Below are 18609 nucleotides of genomic sequence, written 5' to 3'. Positions count from 1 at the left end.
ATTCACGGACCTGAGCCCATACCTCTTTGTGCATGGATCAAGTAAGAGCATGCAGTTTGCCTAGATCTGCCCAGTATAGGGGGAAGGCACGGGAAGGAAAGCTGTTTCCTTCTCTGTTCCTTCAGAAGGAGGTGGGGGCAAAGATAAACACTCAACTAAGGTGTGGACCTGATATATGAAACTCATAAACTATTTGCTATCAAGAGTTCCTGCTGATAATCAACCCTCTGTACATAGTCAGTATGTTCTTGGTATATTACCTTCCCAAGAATATCAAATGTGTGGTCGTCCTTCACAGTATAAATATGGAACTGGTGCTTCCTGAGATATTTTCCATAGGAACCTGCCTGTAAGAAAACAGCTTGTCACAATGGTAAGTAGCTGATTTCATACATACAGACCAGGAAAGAAAACAGAAATATATTGCTTATACATATATGCTATGTTGCACATTTCTACTAGGTAACTTTTAATGGAAATGCAACTTGGTGACATATTACTTGTCTGTTACTTGTAATTCATTGTGATATGTGTAACAAAAGTCTGGGAGCTTGGAAAAAAAAAACACCTTAGTTTAGCATTATTTCTAGTCTCTAAGAAATAAAGTTATTCTTGTAACCTCGGTGTTTAATAAGGTTTCAGGTGTCTTTAAATCCTGGGCACCACTGAGTGATTTGTGAAATTGTGTGTAATTTCAGAGTTCCATTGAATGTATCATGTTACAGACAAGAAAACTGCAAAGGGGAAGTGACTGTCACTAGGTTCTGACCACAAGCCTGGAGGCAGCTGAGACAAGAACCCAGATGTCCCTTTGTCTAGGCCATGTCTTCCATATGAGTTGTCTAGTGGAATCAACAACTTGCAAAAGATGGATCCAGGCTCTGCCTGCACACGTGGGTTTTATTAGCCAGGAGTGAGGACAGGGCAAGGAGAGTGCTAAAAGCTGTCCGAGGGATGTTAATGTTCATCGTCTTGGAGAACCCTCCCCCGGTGTCTTTGCTATATCATGTTGGATTAAGAAAGAGTCACCAGGGCTGGAGAGATGGCTTAGCGGTTAAGCGCTTGCCTGTGAAGCCTAAGGACCCCGGTTCGAGGCTCGGTTCCCCAGGTCCCACGTTAGCCAGATGCACAAGGGGGCACACGCATCTGGAGTTCGTTTGCAGAGGCTGGAGGCCCTGGCACACCCATTCTCTCTCTCTCCCTCTACCTGTCTTTCTCTCTGTGTCTGTCGCTCTCAAATAAAAAAAAAAAAAAAAGAGTCACCATTTCTCAATCAGCTCTGTTCTTGTGCAGTGTGTGGCTCTCCATATTTGCAGAGAGCTGAGCACCCTTGTGGAGGAGTCTTTCTTCATTCCTGACCCCTCCTTTTTTTTTCAAAGTAGGGTGTCTCTCTAGCCCAGGCTGACTTGGAATTCATTATATAGTCCCAGGGTAGCCTCAAACTCACGGCAATCCTCCTACCTCTGCCCCCTGAGTGCTGGAGTGTTGGGATTCAAAGCGTGCACCACCACACCCAGCTCCTAGGTCTTTTGTTTTGTTTTTTGTTTTTTGCAAGGTAGGGTCTCCCTCTGGCCCAGGCTGACCTGGAATTCACTATGTAGTCTCAGGGTGGCCTTGAATTCACAGCAATCCTCCTACTCTGCCTCCTGAAAGCTGGAATTAAAGTCATAAAGGCGTGTGTCGCCACGCTCAGCTCCTAAGCCATTTTTAAAAAAATATTTTTTGTTGTTTATTTTATTTATTTATTTGAGACAGAGAAAGAGGCAGAGAGAGAGAGAGAGATAGAATGGGTACACCAGGGTCGCCAGCCACTGCAAATGAACTCCAGACACGTGTGCCCCCTTGTGCATTTGGCTATCGTGGGTCCTGGGGAATCGAGCCTTGAACTGTGGTCCTCAGGCTTCACAGGCAAAGGCTTAACAGCTAAGTCATCTCTCCAGCCCTTCTAAGCCATTTTTTAAAAAATAGTATTTATTTATTTATTTGACAGAGAAAGAGGGAAGGAGGGAAGGAGGGTGGAGAGATGAGAGAGAGAAAATTGGCATGCCAGGGCCTCCAGCCACTGCAAATGAACTCCAAACATATGCACCCCTTGTTCATCTGGCTAACATGGGTCCTGGGGAATAGAACCTGGGTCCTTGGGCTTTGCAGGCCAATGCCTTAACCCCTAAGACATCTCTCCAGCCCTCCTAGGCCATTTTTAAGATCAAGTCTTAACAGTGAAAATGTGAACTCCAGTTGTTCATGGTCTTAAGAACTTTAATGTACACTATCAAATTGCTCCCTGTAAAAACTGTTTCCACAGGAAGTATCCTCACATTTATTGCTTCCCATGTGTGCCTCTGTTTCCCTCTGAGTGTTTGAAATTAAATGAGTAGTCTTGCCTTACCCTTATGGTTCTATTTTTCTATGTTTTCAGTTCTTTGGATTTTAGTAACTTGAACTTTTCCATGTGTTTACTCATTTACTTATTTCTATTTCACTTTTTTTTTGTTCTTTGTTTCTCAAGGTAGGGTCTCTAGCTCAGGCTGACCTATGTATTCTCAGGGTGGCCTCAAACTCTCAGTGATCCTCCTACCTCTGCCTCCCAAGTGCAGGGATTAAAGGTGTGCACCACGCCTGGCTCCATCTCACTCTTTGTCTGTGTGTGTAATGCTCCTTTATTTCCCTTGCATTCCATTTCCATTTCTCTACAAGACATTTTCTTTCTTCATTGGTGGATAGAAATTCTTCATATGATGTTGTTCTCCAATTTGATGCGTTTTTTTCATGTGTAGGTATGTGTGTGTGTGTGTGTGTGTGTGTGTGTGTGTGTGTGTGTGTGTTGTATGTGAGCGTGTATGTGTGGGGCACATGTGTGTGTGGGCACACTTGCCCTTGCATGTATGTGTGTGCATGTGGAGGATAGAGGTCAACATTAGATGCCTTCCTCTCTTCACTCCCCACCGTTTGTTTTGTTTCAAGGTAGGGTCTCACTCTGGCCCAGGCTGACCTGGAATTCACTATGTAGTCTCAGAGTGGCCTCGAACTCATGGCGATTCTCTTCCCTTTGCCTCCTGAGTACTGGGACTAAAGGTGTGTGCCACCCTTCCCGGCCCCAACTTATTTTTTTTAATTATTTATTTATTTATTTATTTGAGAGCGACAGACACAGAGAGAAAGACAGATAGAGGGAGAGAGAGAGAATGGGCGCGCCAGGGCTTCCAGCCTCTGCAAACGAACTCCAGACGCGTGCGCCCTCTTGTGCATCTGGCTAATGTGGGACCTGGGGAACCGAGCCTTGAACCGGGGTCCTTAGGCTTCACAGGCAAGCGCTTAACCACTAAGCCATCTCTCCAGCCCCCCCAACTTACTTTTTAGACAGGGTCTCTCACTCAACCTAGAGCTCACTGATGTGGCTAGAGCAGCTAGCCAGTGAGCCCCACATTCCCTGTCTCTGCTTCATAGCACTGGGGTTACAGAAAGACACCACACACTGAGAATTTTACATGGGTGCCTGGGATCTGAACTCAGATCCTCATGCTTGCACAGCAAACTCTTTACCCACAGAGCCATTTCCCCTCCCCCTTGACGGCTTTTAACTTATTTATCTTGTTCAACTTTTACATACTCAAATCTCTTTTATGCTTAAAATAACAAATATTCAACTATATTAAATGATTATGAACATATTGTAAAATTAACTCGAGTCACTTTAGAAAAAGTTTATATTATCATCTTAATATAATATTTTTGTCTTCTCCATCAAATTGTGAGCGACCACTCTCCCAGACTGTAGGAAAAGAGAGGTACGGGCAGAAGAGGCAAGCTGATGAGACAGGGAAGAGACTATGAGATGTAGAAACAGCTCCCTCTCATGCAAAGAAGAATGAGAAAGGCTGTCATCAGGCATAGGAACCCTGAGGACCCTGAAAACAAGATGAGGAGAGTGCAGCATAATTGCTGCCCAGAAAAGGGCTTCTGACACACCCAGTAATGTATGGACTGGCACACAACCAAATCCCAGCCTCAGACCTGCTACCCCAACTGCGGACGCTCCAGCGCCAGTATATTTGGCTAGTGTGTCAGTGTCTCTGGAAATGGTATTATTGCTTTAGCCACTGGCTGAGGACACATGAGGTCAGAGCCACAGAACTGTCAGGCTGCTGGGTCTGTCATCTGTTAGTGTTTCTGGATGTTTCATCCCCAAGGCAGAATGTGGGAGATTCAGCATCGAGGCACCCCTGGCTGGCAAAGAGGGCCCGGAGGTGAATTTGGTGTAGGAGGTAAAGTTAGAGGAGTTCTGCAGCAGAGGCGCTGTGGCAGGAGAAACGCACCCAGGCAAAGAAGAGCCCGTCAGAACTCATTGCACTGTGGGGACTAAAGTAGAAAATGAACTTTGTTTCTCATCTCCTGTAAGACTGCAGGATTTGCTTTAATACCACTTATTGAATAGTCACTCTCCACAGATCTCAAAGACAAAGTTTTTAAGTATATTGTTGTAGTCAGCTTCACATTGTTGGGATGAACCTCCAAACAGACACAGCAGATAGGAGGAATGGGATTTACTTCAGGCTTACAGATCCAGGAGAAGTTCCATAATGGCCACCGAAGAGACTGGCCACTTTTTTTTTTTTTTTTTTTTTTTTTTGAGGTAGGGTCTCACTCTGGCTCAGGCTGACCTGGAATTCACTATGTAGTCTCAGGGTGGCCTCGAACTCATGGCAATCCTCCTAACTCTGCTTCCCGAGTGCTGGGATTAAAGGTGTGCGCCACCACGCCTGGCTGAGACTAGCCCCTTTTCACAGACCCAAGCAGAGAGAGAACCGCCACCAGCCAGCACCACAGGCAAGCTCAAACTGCCAGCAAAACAGCGGGATCCGCTCCAGAGCTCAGGCCTCTCTGCATACCTTTAGGCTAGAAATAAAATTTCCCCCAATACACCCCAGGGTTGGACCCCAGGATCTGCCCACAGTAACACCTCCTTCAGCCTGGCAGCTGTAGGCAATCTTTAAGAAAACATATGAGTCTATTGGGGGACATTCGTTCAAACTGCCACAATTGTAAACATATATTTATTTATAAATATTTCTGAGCTTTGTATTTTGTTCCCTATATTTGTCTTTCTCTTCTTATATCAGTAGTGTATCACTTCAGGGAGCATCATTCCTAATACATTTTAAGTCTTTTTTTTTTTTTTTTTTGAGACACAGTGTCATGTAGCCTAGGTTATATAACCAAGGATGACCTCCACCTCCCAAGTGCTAGGGTTACAGGCGTGGTCTACCCTGCCTTGACTTAAGTGGTACTGCAAATTGAAACCAATGCTTTGCACAATCCAGACAAGCAGTGTATCAACTGAGCTACATCCCCAACCTGAGGCATCTTTCATTATAACCATCCTTACCCCATTTTCTCTTCGAAAGGATTCCCCAAAGTATCCCATTAAAATGTATTTGATTTAAATTAATCTCAAAAAGATGAGAGCTGGAGAGATGGTTTAGCAGTTAAACACTTGCCTATGAAGCCTAAGGAACCCGGTTTGAGGCTTGATTCCCCAGGACCCACGTTAGCCAGATGCACAAGGGGCTGCACACATCTGGAGTTCCTTTGCAGTGGCTGGAGGCCCTGGCGTGCCCATTTTCTCTCTCTCTCTCTCTCTCTGCCTTTCTCTGTCTGTCACTACAAATAAATAAATAAAAATAAATTAAAAAAAAGATGACTTAGGCATTTGATTACTTTTCCTTGACCTTCTGGTTTCAACCTGGATTATTTGTTTGTATCATCAAGGATGCTTCTATCAGGACTAGGATGGGACCCAGTGGTTGATCAATTACCTAGCATAGGGTTTGATGGCCAGCACCACACAAAAGAATAAAAGTAAAGGAGTAAAGGTGCCTGTATCCTTTTCTCCTGGAGTTCTTAGCCTCGGGGATTGTGTTTCACCCCGATGATAATCTGTACCCCTAGTTCTGTCTCCAACTCACTTGGCGCGCCAGTACGACTCCAACTATAGTTTGTCTACCTCCGTGTTTTTGCCAATATTTTATTCTGGCTACAGAATGAGTTCCAGGAACCTTTGGGCCACAGTATGCTATCCTGTCTCAGAAAATAAAATGTAGTGGGGGGGGGGGGAATTATCACGGTTTATTGTCTGTAAGTATAGAAGTTGTTAATTTTTTTAAAATGCCAAAAAAATAAATAAAAAATAAAAATTAACAGTGTAATGGGGTGCAAGGGGTCCAGGAAGGTTGTTGATCCCCAAGCCCTAGGTTCATTTCTTATTTTAATCAAAGAATTGAATGAAAAAGACTGAGAAGGATAATTATTAAATTATTATATTTTTTGAGGGAAGTATAAAGCTCAGGAAAGGCACCCACTTGGCTAGAGATCCCACGTGGAGGGCCTGGGAAAAACCACAGAAAAAGAGGAGAGAAAAGAAAGTTCGAAGAGCTCCTGCCATGTGGGGAGCTGGAGGGGATGAAGAACCCATGTGGAGAGTAAGGGTTGGGGGTGCTCCCCTCTGCTCAGCCCAGCTGGGGCCCAGGCCCAGACCCAGCTGAGTGAAAAAGTCACTGACAGCTGGCAGTTCCCAAGTGGTGAGAGAGCCTGCCCTCCCCTTGCAAAGATATCTGTAACCTTATAGTGGGGGGCTGTCTTCTGGCTCAGGTGAACCAGAGGGCCAGCTGGTTGGTTGGAGCTAGGGACTCTCTCAGGAAGAGGCCAGTCCTGACACCAAGTTCTGAGAGGCTGAACTTAATCAACCACAATGTTTAAATCCTATGAAAGACCTCCCTCCCAGGAGTCTAGGTTCATGGAAAAACAGGTCTAGGAACTAGGCAAGAGATAAGGAGTCAGATGTCTTTGATTTCTAGCAAATGCAAACTTTCCTGCCTTTTTTTTTTTCCACCTTTACCTTCAGATATCCAGTCACCCTAACTGTACTCCCCTCTCAACACAACCCTAGCAATTCCAACTCTAGGAATCTATCCAAAGAGACACTCCAACAAACACAGAAAGATGCTCCTGGTGGCATTGTGTGTGACAGTGACAAATTGGGGCAATTTGCAGCTCTGACTGCTGAGCCTGCCTGCTTTTCTGGGTTCTAACTCACAAACACAACTTCTCCTTTTATCTCCGTCTTCTTTCTCTTCTTTGACTGCTGGCTGAAATCCTAAGCATGCTGCCCCTGATACTTTAGTGCTTTTCCACCTGTCTTCAACACATCAGGAAAACAATGGCTGGGCTGGAGGAATGACTTAGTGGTTAAGGTGCTTGCCTGCAGAGCCAAATGACCCAGGTTTGATTCCCCAGGACCCACATAAGCCAGATGCACAAAGTGACATGTGCTTCTGGAGTTCCTTTGCAGTGGCTGAAAGTCTTGGTGTGCCCATTCTCTCTCTCTCTCCCCACACCCCCTGCCTGTCTTGCTCTCTCTCTCAAATAAATAAAATAAATAAAAAATACAGGATGGAGATATGGTTAAGTGGTTAAAGGCTTGCAAAGCCTGCCAGCCTGGGTTTGATTCCCTAATACCCATGTACAAATCCAGATATACACAGTGGCTCATGTGTCTCGAATTCATTTGCAGAGGCAGGAGACCCTGGCATATATTCTCTCTCTTTATCTATCTGTCTATCTATCATCTATCTATATTTGTCAAATAAATATTTTTATTTATTTTATTTAGTTAGTTGAGACAGAGAGAGGGAGAGAGAGAATGGGCACACCAGGGCCTCCAGCCACTGCAAACGAACTTCAGACACATGCACCACCTTGTCCATCTGGCTAACGTGGGACCCGGAGAATCAAACCTGGGTCCTTAGGCTTCACAGGCAAGTGTCTTAACTGCTGAGCCATCTCTTCAGCCCTCAAATAAATATATATATTTTAAATTTTTACTTATTTACTTGAGAGAGAGAGAGAGAGAGGCACAGAGAGAGAGAAAAAAATGGGCACACCAGGGTCTCAAGCAAACGAACTCCAGGTGCATGCACCCCTTTGTGCAACTGGCTTACATGGGTCCTGCAAAATCAAACCAGGGTCTTTTGGCTTTGCAGGTAAATGCCTTAACTGCTAAGCCATCTCTCCAGCCCTCAAATAAATATATTTTAAGTACAGGCTGGGGAGATGGCTTAGCAGCTAAAGCATTTGCCTGTGAAGCCTAAGAACTGGGGTTCAATTCCCCAGAACCCACATAAGCCAGATGCCCAAGGGGGTGCATGCATCTGGAGTTTGTTTGTAGTGGTTAGAGGTCCTGGAGTGCCCATTCTCTCTTTCTTTCTATCTGCCTCTTTCTCTCTCTCAAATAAATAAATAATATTTTTTTAAAATATATTTTTAAGTAGCAAAAAATTCTATGCCCTTCATAAAACTTGCTTCCCTCCATCATTTCTATGCTTTAAATTCTAAATATTCCGCAGTGACTTAAAAAAAAAATCACCTATATATCTACAAGGGTTCCTCAAACTCCCTCTGTAATAAAATAGCATACTGCCATTGTTTCTCTGTGAATTGGTTTTTATTTTTATTTTTTTTTTCAAGGTAGGGTTTCACTCTAGCCCAGGTTGATCTGAATGCACTATGTCGTTTCAGGGGTGCCTCGAACACACAGCGATCCACCCTACCTCTGCCTCCTGAGTGCTGGGATTAAAAGCATGTGCCACCATGCCCGGCTTGTTCTCTGTGATTTTTGACTCATGTTTTGCTTTTGTATAGTTTGTTTTAGTGACCTATGGACATCTTATTCCCCGGGCTGACTTTCCTAAAGGTACAAGCTCTACCCTCACACACTCTTGCCAGAGCTCAGCAGGGATTCTTGTAATGAAACTCAGTTGAGGATAACCTTCAGGAATCACTCACTATCCACCGCTGGCCTTTCCTTACATTACAGAAAGCTCTCCTGGGCAGACTCGTGGTCCTTGCCACTGTGGTGATGTCATGTAATGCACACTGCTATGTCATAGGGCTTGAGAAATCACCAAACCATTCATCTGGCGGTAAGTCCTGGTTTCACAGGGTGTTTTGTTTGTTTGTTTGTGCTTTGGCTTTTCAAGGAAGTCTCTGGCTGGCCTTGAACTCACAGAAATCCTCCTACCTCTACCTCCCCAGTGCTAGGGTTAAAGGTGTGTGTCACCATGCTGGGGCTCATGGGGTGGGGGTTATGTTATTATAGCAACCCAGTAGATATGACCCTTTGAATCACTATTAGAAGGGTTACAGGCTGCAGAAATGGCTTAGCAACTAAGGCATTTTTAGCCTGCAAAGCCAAAGAATCCTGGTGATATTCTTCAGGACCCACGTAAGCCAGATGCACAAGAGGGCGCATGCGTCTGGAGTTTGTTTGCAGTGGCTGGAGGCCCTGGTGCACCCATTCTCTCTCTGTCTCTCTCTTTGTCAAATACATAAAATATATTTTAAAAAATAGAAAAAAATATTAGAAGGTTTAGGGCAAAGATACATATGGAGTAAAATGACAAGACTTCAACTTGCCCCGTGTTTAAAAGGTTGCTGTTGATTCTAGATAGATTAGATTACCGAGAGAGCTTTTGAAACTTAGTAACCATCAGAACCCACCTAAGACTAGGGCTGAGCATTTCGAAGTTGTTTGACTCACTGTCATGTGCAGCCAGGTTCAAAACCACTGTATATTCATAGAAGTATTCAAATTTTAATGTATTCAATGTATCAGTACATTGTGTGTGCTCATCTTTGGGAGTCTTGTCAAGATGTGTGATTTTTTTTTTTTGTGTGTGTGATCTTGAGAGTGAACCACTGGTTTCACACATGCTAGACAAGTACTTTAGCACTGAGCAACACCCTCAGTCCAAGATGTAGGTTTTGACTCAGTAGATCTGGAGGAAGATGTGAAAGTCTGATGTCCAGGGAAGTTTCAGGTGATGCTGATCTTGATGGTCCTTCAAGAACATGGGACCACCAATGATCTCAGAAGTAATTCTCAGTTTGAGTGAACAAACATTTCTATCACTTGTTAGCATGGTAAAAATTTACACACACACACACACACACACACACACACACGTACACGTAACTGATGCAAAGCATAAGAAGTAGAGATGTGAAGTTTCCATTCAAAGATAAGCCTGCAGGGATGAACCCACAGGCCCAGGTTCAATTCCCCAGGACCCACATAAACCAGATACACAAGCTGGCATGTGCATCTGGAGTTCATCTGCAATGGCTAGAGACCCTGGTGTGCCCATTCTCTCTTTCTATCTGCCTTTCTTTCTCTCTCTCTCTCTAAAATAAATAAATAAAGATTTTTTAATGTCTTGTCATCATGTGGGGAGGCCTGTGTCAATATCCTGACAAGCTTTCATCCTGCTGTGTGATTTAGGAGCTCCACTGATGATGTGATGTGTACTGTTCTAGAATGCACTGATATTGATGGTGTCAAACATCCCCTGAATTCCAAGTGGGAGACTGAGAGATGCTTTGAGTGTGTTTGTGGAGAAAATGAAATCCAGTGCTGCAGCAGGTAAATTTCCTTCTGTGAGAGCCAGGGAGTATGCTGCCATCTCTGAAAAGCAGTTCCTCTCTTACAAAATTCCATCCTTCTGAGGTTAAGTTTTGCGATTGACTTTGCTATGCTGCCCTGCCCTGCCCTCAAACGGAGTACTCCAGTGATTCTCCATCTTCATTCTCCCCATCAATTGGATGTCATAAGCACACCATGTCAAAACACAGATGGAGGGCTGGAGAGATGGCTTAGCAGTAAAGGTGCATGCCCGCAAAGCCTAAGGACCCAGGTTTGATTCTTCAGGTCCCAGGTAAGCCAGATGCACAAGGGGGCACATGCATCTGGAGTTCATTTGCAGTGGCTAGAGGTACCCCCCCCGATAAATAAATAGAAATTTTAAAAAATTAAAAAAAACACAGATGGACACATCTGTGTATTTCCACAATGTCCAAATTCATTGACTAACAAATCCATAAGCCATATCACTTTCATCAGCTGTAACTTGCCATGTGTTCCAGTTTTCCTTGACAGACGGCCACTGGCAAACGCAGGTCCTTAACTCCAATCTTATGTACTAAAGTTAACTTTGCTCATGCATTACCTATCACGCAGTACCTATATCTCCACGCATGCATCTGTAGGTCACAACATGCCTACAAAAAATGCTGAGGAGGCCATAGCAGGGTTCTAGGAGTTCTCAGAGGGCATAAAGCCCATAGAGACAAGGAGAATGTCTGCAGGAGCTAGCTCACCTGCTGGAGGAGCCACTGCAGAGTCAAGTTATAGGCTCAAAGTTGAGCCAAGCCTGGAGTTGAGTTGAGCTGCCCACGTAAAGCGCAGGGCCATGGAGGCCATAGAGGTCAGGTACAGATTGGACCAACATACAGACATAGAGACGTCAGTTTGAGTAGGTCATGTTAGCACTAGGGACCTGACTGAGCTAAGGCACCTAGAACAGTGGACAGTTCTCTGTTGGTCCCTTGATGGGCACACCAGGCCATATGGCAGATCTATGGGGACAGTCATGATTGAAATATTAGGTGTCAGCTTGGTGTGGTGGCACATGCCTTTAGTATCCCAGCACTTGGGAGGCAGAGTTAGGAGGATTGCCATGAGTTCAAGGCCACCCTGAGACTCTCCATAGGGAATTACAGCTCAGCCTGAGCTAGAGTGAGACCCTATCTCAAAAAACCAAAAAAAAAAAAAAAGAAAGAAAGAAAGAAAAGAGAAAAAAAATAAATATTAGGTGTCTTCTATGTATGTGTGTATGTATGTATGTAATTTCACACATGTGTACACATATTCACATGTATGAGTGTATGTGGGCGGGGGAAGGCCAGAGGTTGGCCTCAGGTGTTCTTTTTTTTTTTTTTTTCTTTTTTTTGAGGTAGGGTCTCACTCTGGCTCAGGCTGACCTGAAATTAACTATGTAGTCTTAGGGTGGCCTTGAACTCATGGCGATCCTCCTACCTCTGCCTCCTGAGTGCTGGGATTAAAAGTGTGCGCCACTATACCCGGCTATCAGGTGTCCTTCTTGATTGTCCTCCACTTGTTTTATTTAGACAAGGTGTCTCGTTTAAACACAGAGCCCACGGATTCAGTGAGTGCAGCTACCCCCTGTCTTCTCCTCCCAAGTAACTGAGTTACTGACTGGCCACCACACCGACCTAGCATGTCACGTATGTGGCTGCAGGAGACCCACGTTCAGGTGTACATAAGCACTTCAAGTTAAGCTACCTCCCCAGCCTCAGCGTCAGCATTTCCATGTGGTCTAGGTGAAGGTCTAGCATCCCGTCCTCTGTACGGTGTGTTTGACAAGGACTCAGCACTGGTATTAGCTTAATATGCACAGGTGCTCATTTGTTCAGTGTAGCCTTGACCTTGGACATTTGTAAGAGCAAGTGCAGTCTAAGCCCAGGCAGAGAAGAGGTTTGAGGGGCGAGGGGTGACCTGTACTGTACCTTGATTAGGAAACCCTGTTTATTTTGCTGCTCAAGTTGACCTGCTCAAGACAGCCCAAAAGTTAGAGGATTTCTCTCGGGTTGCTACAGATGCCATAGGTCTAGTCCTGACAGCTACCCACCTCCAAACTAGCCACTGTACTCCTAGCCCCCCAAATGCCTCTGACACCTTCCTCTTAGTGAGTCTTAGCCTATAGTGTTTTACAAGAGCAGGAATGACTTTCTTCTGTTTGCAGGGCGGGCATTGAACCCACAGCCTCATACATGCCAGGCAAGCACTCTATCACTGAGCAATAATCTGCAGCCCAATAGAAGCATTGGTGTGGATGGTGTTTCCCAAATGGGTCTCCAGCCATAGAAGTGGGGGGTGGGGACACATCTAACTTTAGTCACAACACCCGAGTCACACTTAAAGTTAAATGTCTACAAATTTCTGCTTCATGGTAAATGCATAATGGACCGGGAGGAGCATCATACTGGGAGATAAGTGACCTGACCCCAGGCATTGTGTTAGCTGGATCCCCACATGTTACCGTTGAACGTTGGATATCTGACTTTGTGTATGTAGCAAGTGTCTCTGTAATGCTGGAAGGGTTAGAGAATGTCCAGGTAAGAGCTGGTGAAGGCGTGTCCACCCTCATGTGCGCTGTGCTATCACAGCCATTAATAAATAACATAACCTCTCTTCCAGGATTCTCCATGAACCTAGTATAGAAAACAGCAAGGGGGCTGGAGAGACGGCTTAGCGGTTAAGCGCTTGCCTGTGAAGCCTAAGGACCCCAGTTCGAGGCTCGGTTCCCCAGGTCCCACGTTAGCCAGATGCACAAGGGGGCGCACGCGTCTGGAGTTCGTTTGCAGAGGCTGGAAGCCCTGGCGCGCCCATTCTCTCTCTCTCTCCCTCTATCTGTCTTTCTCTCTGTGTCTGTGCTGTCAAATAAATTAATTAAAAATTTTTAAAAAAAGAAAACAGCAAGGGAGCAGGGTGTAGTGGTGCACGCCTTTAATCTCAGCACTTGAGAAGTGGAGGTAGGAGGATCCCTGTGAATTTGAGGCCAGCCTAGGACTACAGAGAGAGTTCTAGGTCATAGATTGAGACACACCCTACCTCGAACCCCTCCCCCCAAAAAGGAAAACTGCAAAGACTCCTCCTTGTAATGAAGTGGGAAGAACCTGTTACTGGAGCCAAAGGATTCTGCATCTGAATCTCATTCTTAGGATATTCTCTGTGTGTGCCTGTGCCTGGATATGTTTTTGGGTCTCTTTAAGCCTTAGTTTACTTGTGCTACAATAAGCTTTATCTGACGATATGTGTAGCACTTATGTGTTTTAAAATAAAAGATTTTATTTATTCATTTATTTATTTGAGAGAAAGTGAGGGCAAAGGGCGAGAATGGGCATATGCCAGGGCCTCATATATATATCCTCTCTCCTCTCTTTTCTTCTCTCTTCCCTCTCTGCTATAGAACACGCAGTATAAGTAATCTTTCTGTGGCAGAATTGTTGGACCCACAGCGCCCTCTATGGGACACTTCCTTGAGTTGCAGGTGTCAGGAGCTGGTGCCCAGGCAGAGGGTCCCTGGGCAGGGCTGGGGAGTGTCCAGGTCTCTACTCTATAGTCCAGGCTCCCTGAAAGCAGAGAGGGAGGCAGAGGGCTCAGGTCATCCAGCCTCCAGCTCTGCATTCCCTAAGGTCTGTAGTATCCCTCTCCATATCTCTTAACTATTCTATTCCCAGTGTTTGGTCTGGATTGAATTAAAATATGCATCCAGTAAATATGCCCTTTGCAACAGCAAAGCATACCTGCACTTAATGCACAACTGTGTTTCCTACCCAAAGTTTGTAAAACAGGTATCTCTTTACTATCCACTACCTTATTTTTAGACATTCGTATGAAAGTAAGATATATTACATAAGATTCATCATTTTAACAATGTTAAAGTGGCACCAACTACACAATATTGTGTAGCCATTACCAGTATTTCCAAAAAGTTCTAAACATCCAAAACCCATTTCTGTATCTTTTGAGAGATCATTTCCATTATTCCTTCCTGCCATATGGAAACTATTGGTTTAGCTTTCGAGAAATGTCAAGCTATACTTTTTTTAAAAAGGTCTCACTGTCACGTGGGTTAGCATAAATTCATCATGTAGTGCCAGTGGACCTTGAACTTGTAATCCCCATGCTTTAGTCTCCTAACTGCTGATCGTACAGACATGCACCACCATACCTGGCAATAAACATTTTATTTATTTATTTTTAATTAATTTTTGTGCTGCTGGGGATCAAGCCCTGAGCTGTGTGGCTGCTAGGCAAAGACTCTACCACTGAGCTATACATCTAGCTCATCAAACACTTGTGAAAATGAAAAACTTCAGTGCTGGAGAGATGGCACAGTGGGTAAAGTATTCACCACTCATGCTGGCGTTCCCAAGTTCAATGCCCAGACTCCATGTAAAAATCCGTGGCAGGTGCCTACAATCCCAGCATGTTGCAAGTGAGGGCCAGACAGGAAGTAGACACAAGAGAATTTCCTGGGAGTTTGCAGAGAGCACAGCAAAGAACACGCATTCAGAGCAAGAAATTCTGCCTCAAGTGAGGTAGAGCAGTGAGAACCAATCCAAAAGCTGTCCTCTGACCTCTATATGCATGCTGTGGCCTGTGTGCACCTATGTACTGAAAACACACACATACACACAGTAATGAAAGATTTTAAGTGACATTTTACAAATTTTCAAAGCAAATCATTAATTATGGAACTATTAGAAAATACAAGAAAAGTTATTATATTTCTACTGCCTAAAGCTAATAACCTTTAATACCTTAGTGTAATTTATTTCTGTTTCTTTGAAAAATAACATTTAGGGCTGGAGAGATGGCTTAGCAGTTAAAGTGCTTGCCTACAAAGCTAAAGGATCCAGGTTCAATTCTCTAGAATCCACAAGCCAGATACAGGGTGGTGCATGCATCTGGAGTTCGTTTACGGTGGCTAGAGGCCCTGGTACACCCATTCTGTCTCTCTGTTTCTCTCTACCTGACTCTCTCTCTCTCAAATAAATAATTTTTTTTAAAGTACAAAACATTTTATTCATTTACTTATGAGAGAGGGACAAAGTGAGAATGTAAGTACAAGTATGCCAGAGCCTTTGCCATTGCAAATGAACTCCAGATACATGTACCACTTGATGCTCTGGCTTTATGTGCAAACTAGGGAATTGGACTCAAGCTAGCAGGCTTTGTAAGCAAGCACCTCTAACTGCTAAGCCATCTCCCCAGCCCTATTTCTGTCTCTTTTCAACACCCTTTTACTTTTATATATGAAATATCAAACATTATATTGCGAATCAAATGAAATTAAAAGTTGTTTTGAAAAAAAAATTTTTTTAAGTTGTTTTGGAGGAGCCAGGTGTGGTGACTTTTGCTTATAATCCCAATACTCTGGAGACTGTGGTAGGAGGAACCATGTGAGGTCAAGGCCAGCTTGGGCTACAGAGTGAGTTCTACGTAAGCCTGGTCTAGAGTAAGACCCTGCCTCAAAACAGGAAAAAAAAAATTTTTTTTAATATATAATTTTTTTTGGAGGTTTAGAAGTAGGGCCTTACTCTAGCTCAGGCTGACCTAGAATTCACTATGTAGTCTCAGGGTGACCTTGAACTCATGGTGATCCTACCTCTGCCTCCTGAGCGCTGGAATTAAAGGCGTGCATCCCACACCCAGCTTCTTATCAATATTTTTATCTGCATGTGTGTGTGTTGCCACTACAAATGAATGCCAGATGCTTGCACTACTTTTTGCCTCTGGTTCTACATGGGTGCTAGGGAATCAAATCCAGACTGGCAGGCTTTGTAAGCAAGTGCCTTCAACCAGTGAGCCATTCACTCACACCTGTCCCTTTGTGAGACATAGTCTCCCTATGTACTCAGACTGGCTTTGAACTTGTAATGCTCCTGCTTCAACCTCCCAAATGCTAGGATTATAGGGCTGTGCCTCTGCACCTGGCTATATTGTAATTTTGTGGTCTACTCTTTCTACTTAATATTTTAGCATTAGTACAGTTCTGTCTCATCAAACCACTTCAAAATATTATGTACTACAACTTAACCATTGCTTATCTTAGAAAGAATTAAACTAGGGGCTAAGAAGATTGCTCAGTGGTTAAGGGCACTTGTTTGCAAAGCCTGCGGACCTGATTCAATTTCCAAACCCCCCACATAAAAAGGACACTACTATTCTTTGGCAGTGGCAAGAAGCCTTGGCATGCCCACAAACACCTAAAAACACACATACACATGTGGAAATAACTAAGTAAAAATTATAAAAGGGTGGGATGGTGGCTTAGACGTTGAGGGGCTTGCTGGCAAAGCCAAAGGACCCAGGTTCAATTCCCCAGTACCCACATAAAACCAGGCGCACAAGGTGGTGCATGCAAAAAAAATTATCAAAAGAAAAATTATCAAAAGAAATATTAAACTAAAATCTAGCCAAGCCACGCTTCTATCATTTGCTACCATCACAGGTACAAACTCTGGGTTCAGTGCCCAACACCCTGGCCGGCCACAAGCTAACTTCTGGCCATCTCCTGTTGACCACTTCCTGAACAAGGAGGGTGGAAAAGGCAAGTGTATAAACAGCTTTTCTGACTCAGCATAGCCCAGACTGCCCCTGTGACTGTGACAACTCCCCACTGTCCTTCTGCACATGTAGGGGAATGTGGTCCCGTGTGAGGGATGGTCCATGTGGCTATGGCACAGACCGGTCCAGATGCCTAGAGTCCTGTTTTCAGACATCCTAGTGCCCTTAAGTTGATGAGAGGAGCCCTGACCAGCTGGACATGGACTGCTTCTTGCATACAGTGGATGTGAGGTGTGAGACTGGGTGCATCAGTGTCCTTTGACTTCTAACAGGCATTGCTTTATCTCCATGACAGAATATTTACGCCTACGGAATATGACAGATTCAGGTGCAAGAAAATATTCCACCCAGAGAACTGCACCTTCACTGTGGTGGAACGGAGAAACCCGGGAAAGACCTGTGTTGTCACTGCTATGATTAGGTAAACATGTTCCTAATGGGCCCAGTGCTCCCAGACTGCAGAAACCCATGTCCTCCCAGGCCCAGGGCCAATATCCTGTGATTTCTAATAGTCTATGGTTGTCTAGCCCCGCCTGTAAGAAAAAAAAAACAAAAAAAAAAAACTTTGTGCAAGCATTTCAATATGTGTATGTTTTAATATGCTTTAAATTTACCACGTTTAGTTACACTGATTTAATGCATGTAATAAATCGAACAAACCTTTAAAGGAGGGAACAAAAATAAACTCAAGTAAAAATGACACGATTTCCCCCACACTCCAATAGTCATCATGCATGCATTCCCTTGGGAAACCACTCCTCTGCTATGTCAGGATTTTTCTCTCTGTCATCTGATAGACAATGAAAAAAAAAGTGTGCTTTTACAGAGAAATTAGATTCTGTTTGTGTCTATCCTTCCTTCCTCTATTTTAGGGTGTGTCCTCACATCCTTCTGTGTTTGCCTGAGATCAGGAGGTCAGCCAGAGCAGGTCACAGGTAGCTGAAAAAGTGTCCTCAAGACCTCCTGAAGGAGCTGGGGGTCGCACTCAGTGGAAGACCTCATGCAGCCCAACAGGGAACACAAAGGCCAGGGCTCCCTCTGCTGTGGGGACTAGCTGGGGTCCTGCACTCTAGGATTCATCTATGGCTGCACACAGATGGTCAAAATGGAGCTTCTAGAAACTGTAACACGGATTCTCATTTTACAGTCTCTGTGGGAGAGAACATTTTGCTCAGTACTGTGCTGAATGCTGGGCCAGGAGCAAAGAGCAGTGGACTGGAGAGGTTGGGCCTTGCTTCCCAGGGTTAGAGTGAGCTCTGCCTGTGTGCATTACAGGCACAACCAAGCACAGGCACTTCCACACCATGAGTGGACAAGTGATAAAGAGCTTTCATTCCCTTGACTTTGACTCAATCTGTTCAAACATGCAATGTGGACCCATTAAGCAATCTGGGTGGGTCGCCTGGTTGCATCCTCACCCTCTGGTAATAAGATTTGGTCACTGTTGTAGTTAACTCTTCATTGCTGGGACAAAAATACTCATCCAAAAGCAGCTGATAGCACAAGGGTGATGGAGATATAGACACTGAGGACACTGTCAACAGCTACCAAACCAGACA

The 18609-nt window shown here is 44.4% G+C and overlaps 1 protein-coding gene across 1 annotated transcript; it reads left to right on the top strand.

Moving 5' to 3' along the window:
- The first annotated feature begins 307 nt into the window (after window positions 1-307).
- On the top strand, window positions 308-17475 carry Msmb (microseminoprotein beta). Its single transcript, XM_045137265.1, has 4 exons — window positions 308-373; window positions 8873-8978; window positions 10372-10477; window positions 17346-17475. The coding sequence occupies exons 1-4, from the start codon at window positions 371-373 to the stop codon at window positions 17473-17475; spliced, it is 345 nt and encodes a 114-aa protein (XP_044993200.1). The 5' UTR covers window positions 308-370.
- The last annotated feature ends 1134 nt before the right edge of the window (window positions 17476-18609 follow it).

The sequence above is a fragment of the Jaculus jaculus genome, chromosome 18, assembly GCF_020740685.1.
Source record: "Jaculus jaculus isolate mJacJac1 chromosome 18, mJacJac1.mat.Y.cur, whole genome shotgun sequence".
NCBI classification, from domain to species: domain Eukaryota; kingdom Metazoa; phylum Chordata; class Mammalia; order Rodentia; family Dipodidae; genus Jaculus; species Jaculus jaculus.
The sequence above is the reverse complement of the archived record's forward strand: the minus strand, read 5'-3'. Positions and strand labels throughout refer to the sequence as shown.

What these genes read in the sequence shown, in the direction of transcription:
- Msmb (XM_045137265.1), top strand. An exon ending in ACCAAACCATTCATCTGGCG is followed by an intron (nt 8,979 to 10,371) that starts GTAAGTCCTGGT and finishes GTACTGTTCTAG; the next exon opens with AATGCACTGATATTGATGGT. An exon ending in GAAATCCAGTGCTGCAGCAG is followed by an intron (nt 10,478 to 17,345) that starts GTAAATTTCCTT and finishes TCTCCATGACAG; the next exon opens with AATATTTACGCCTACGGAAT.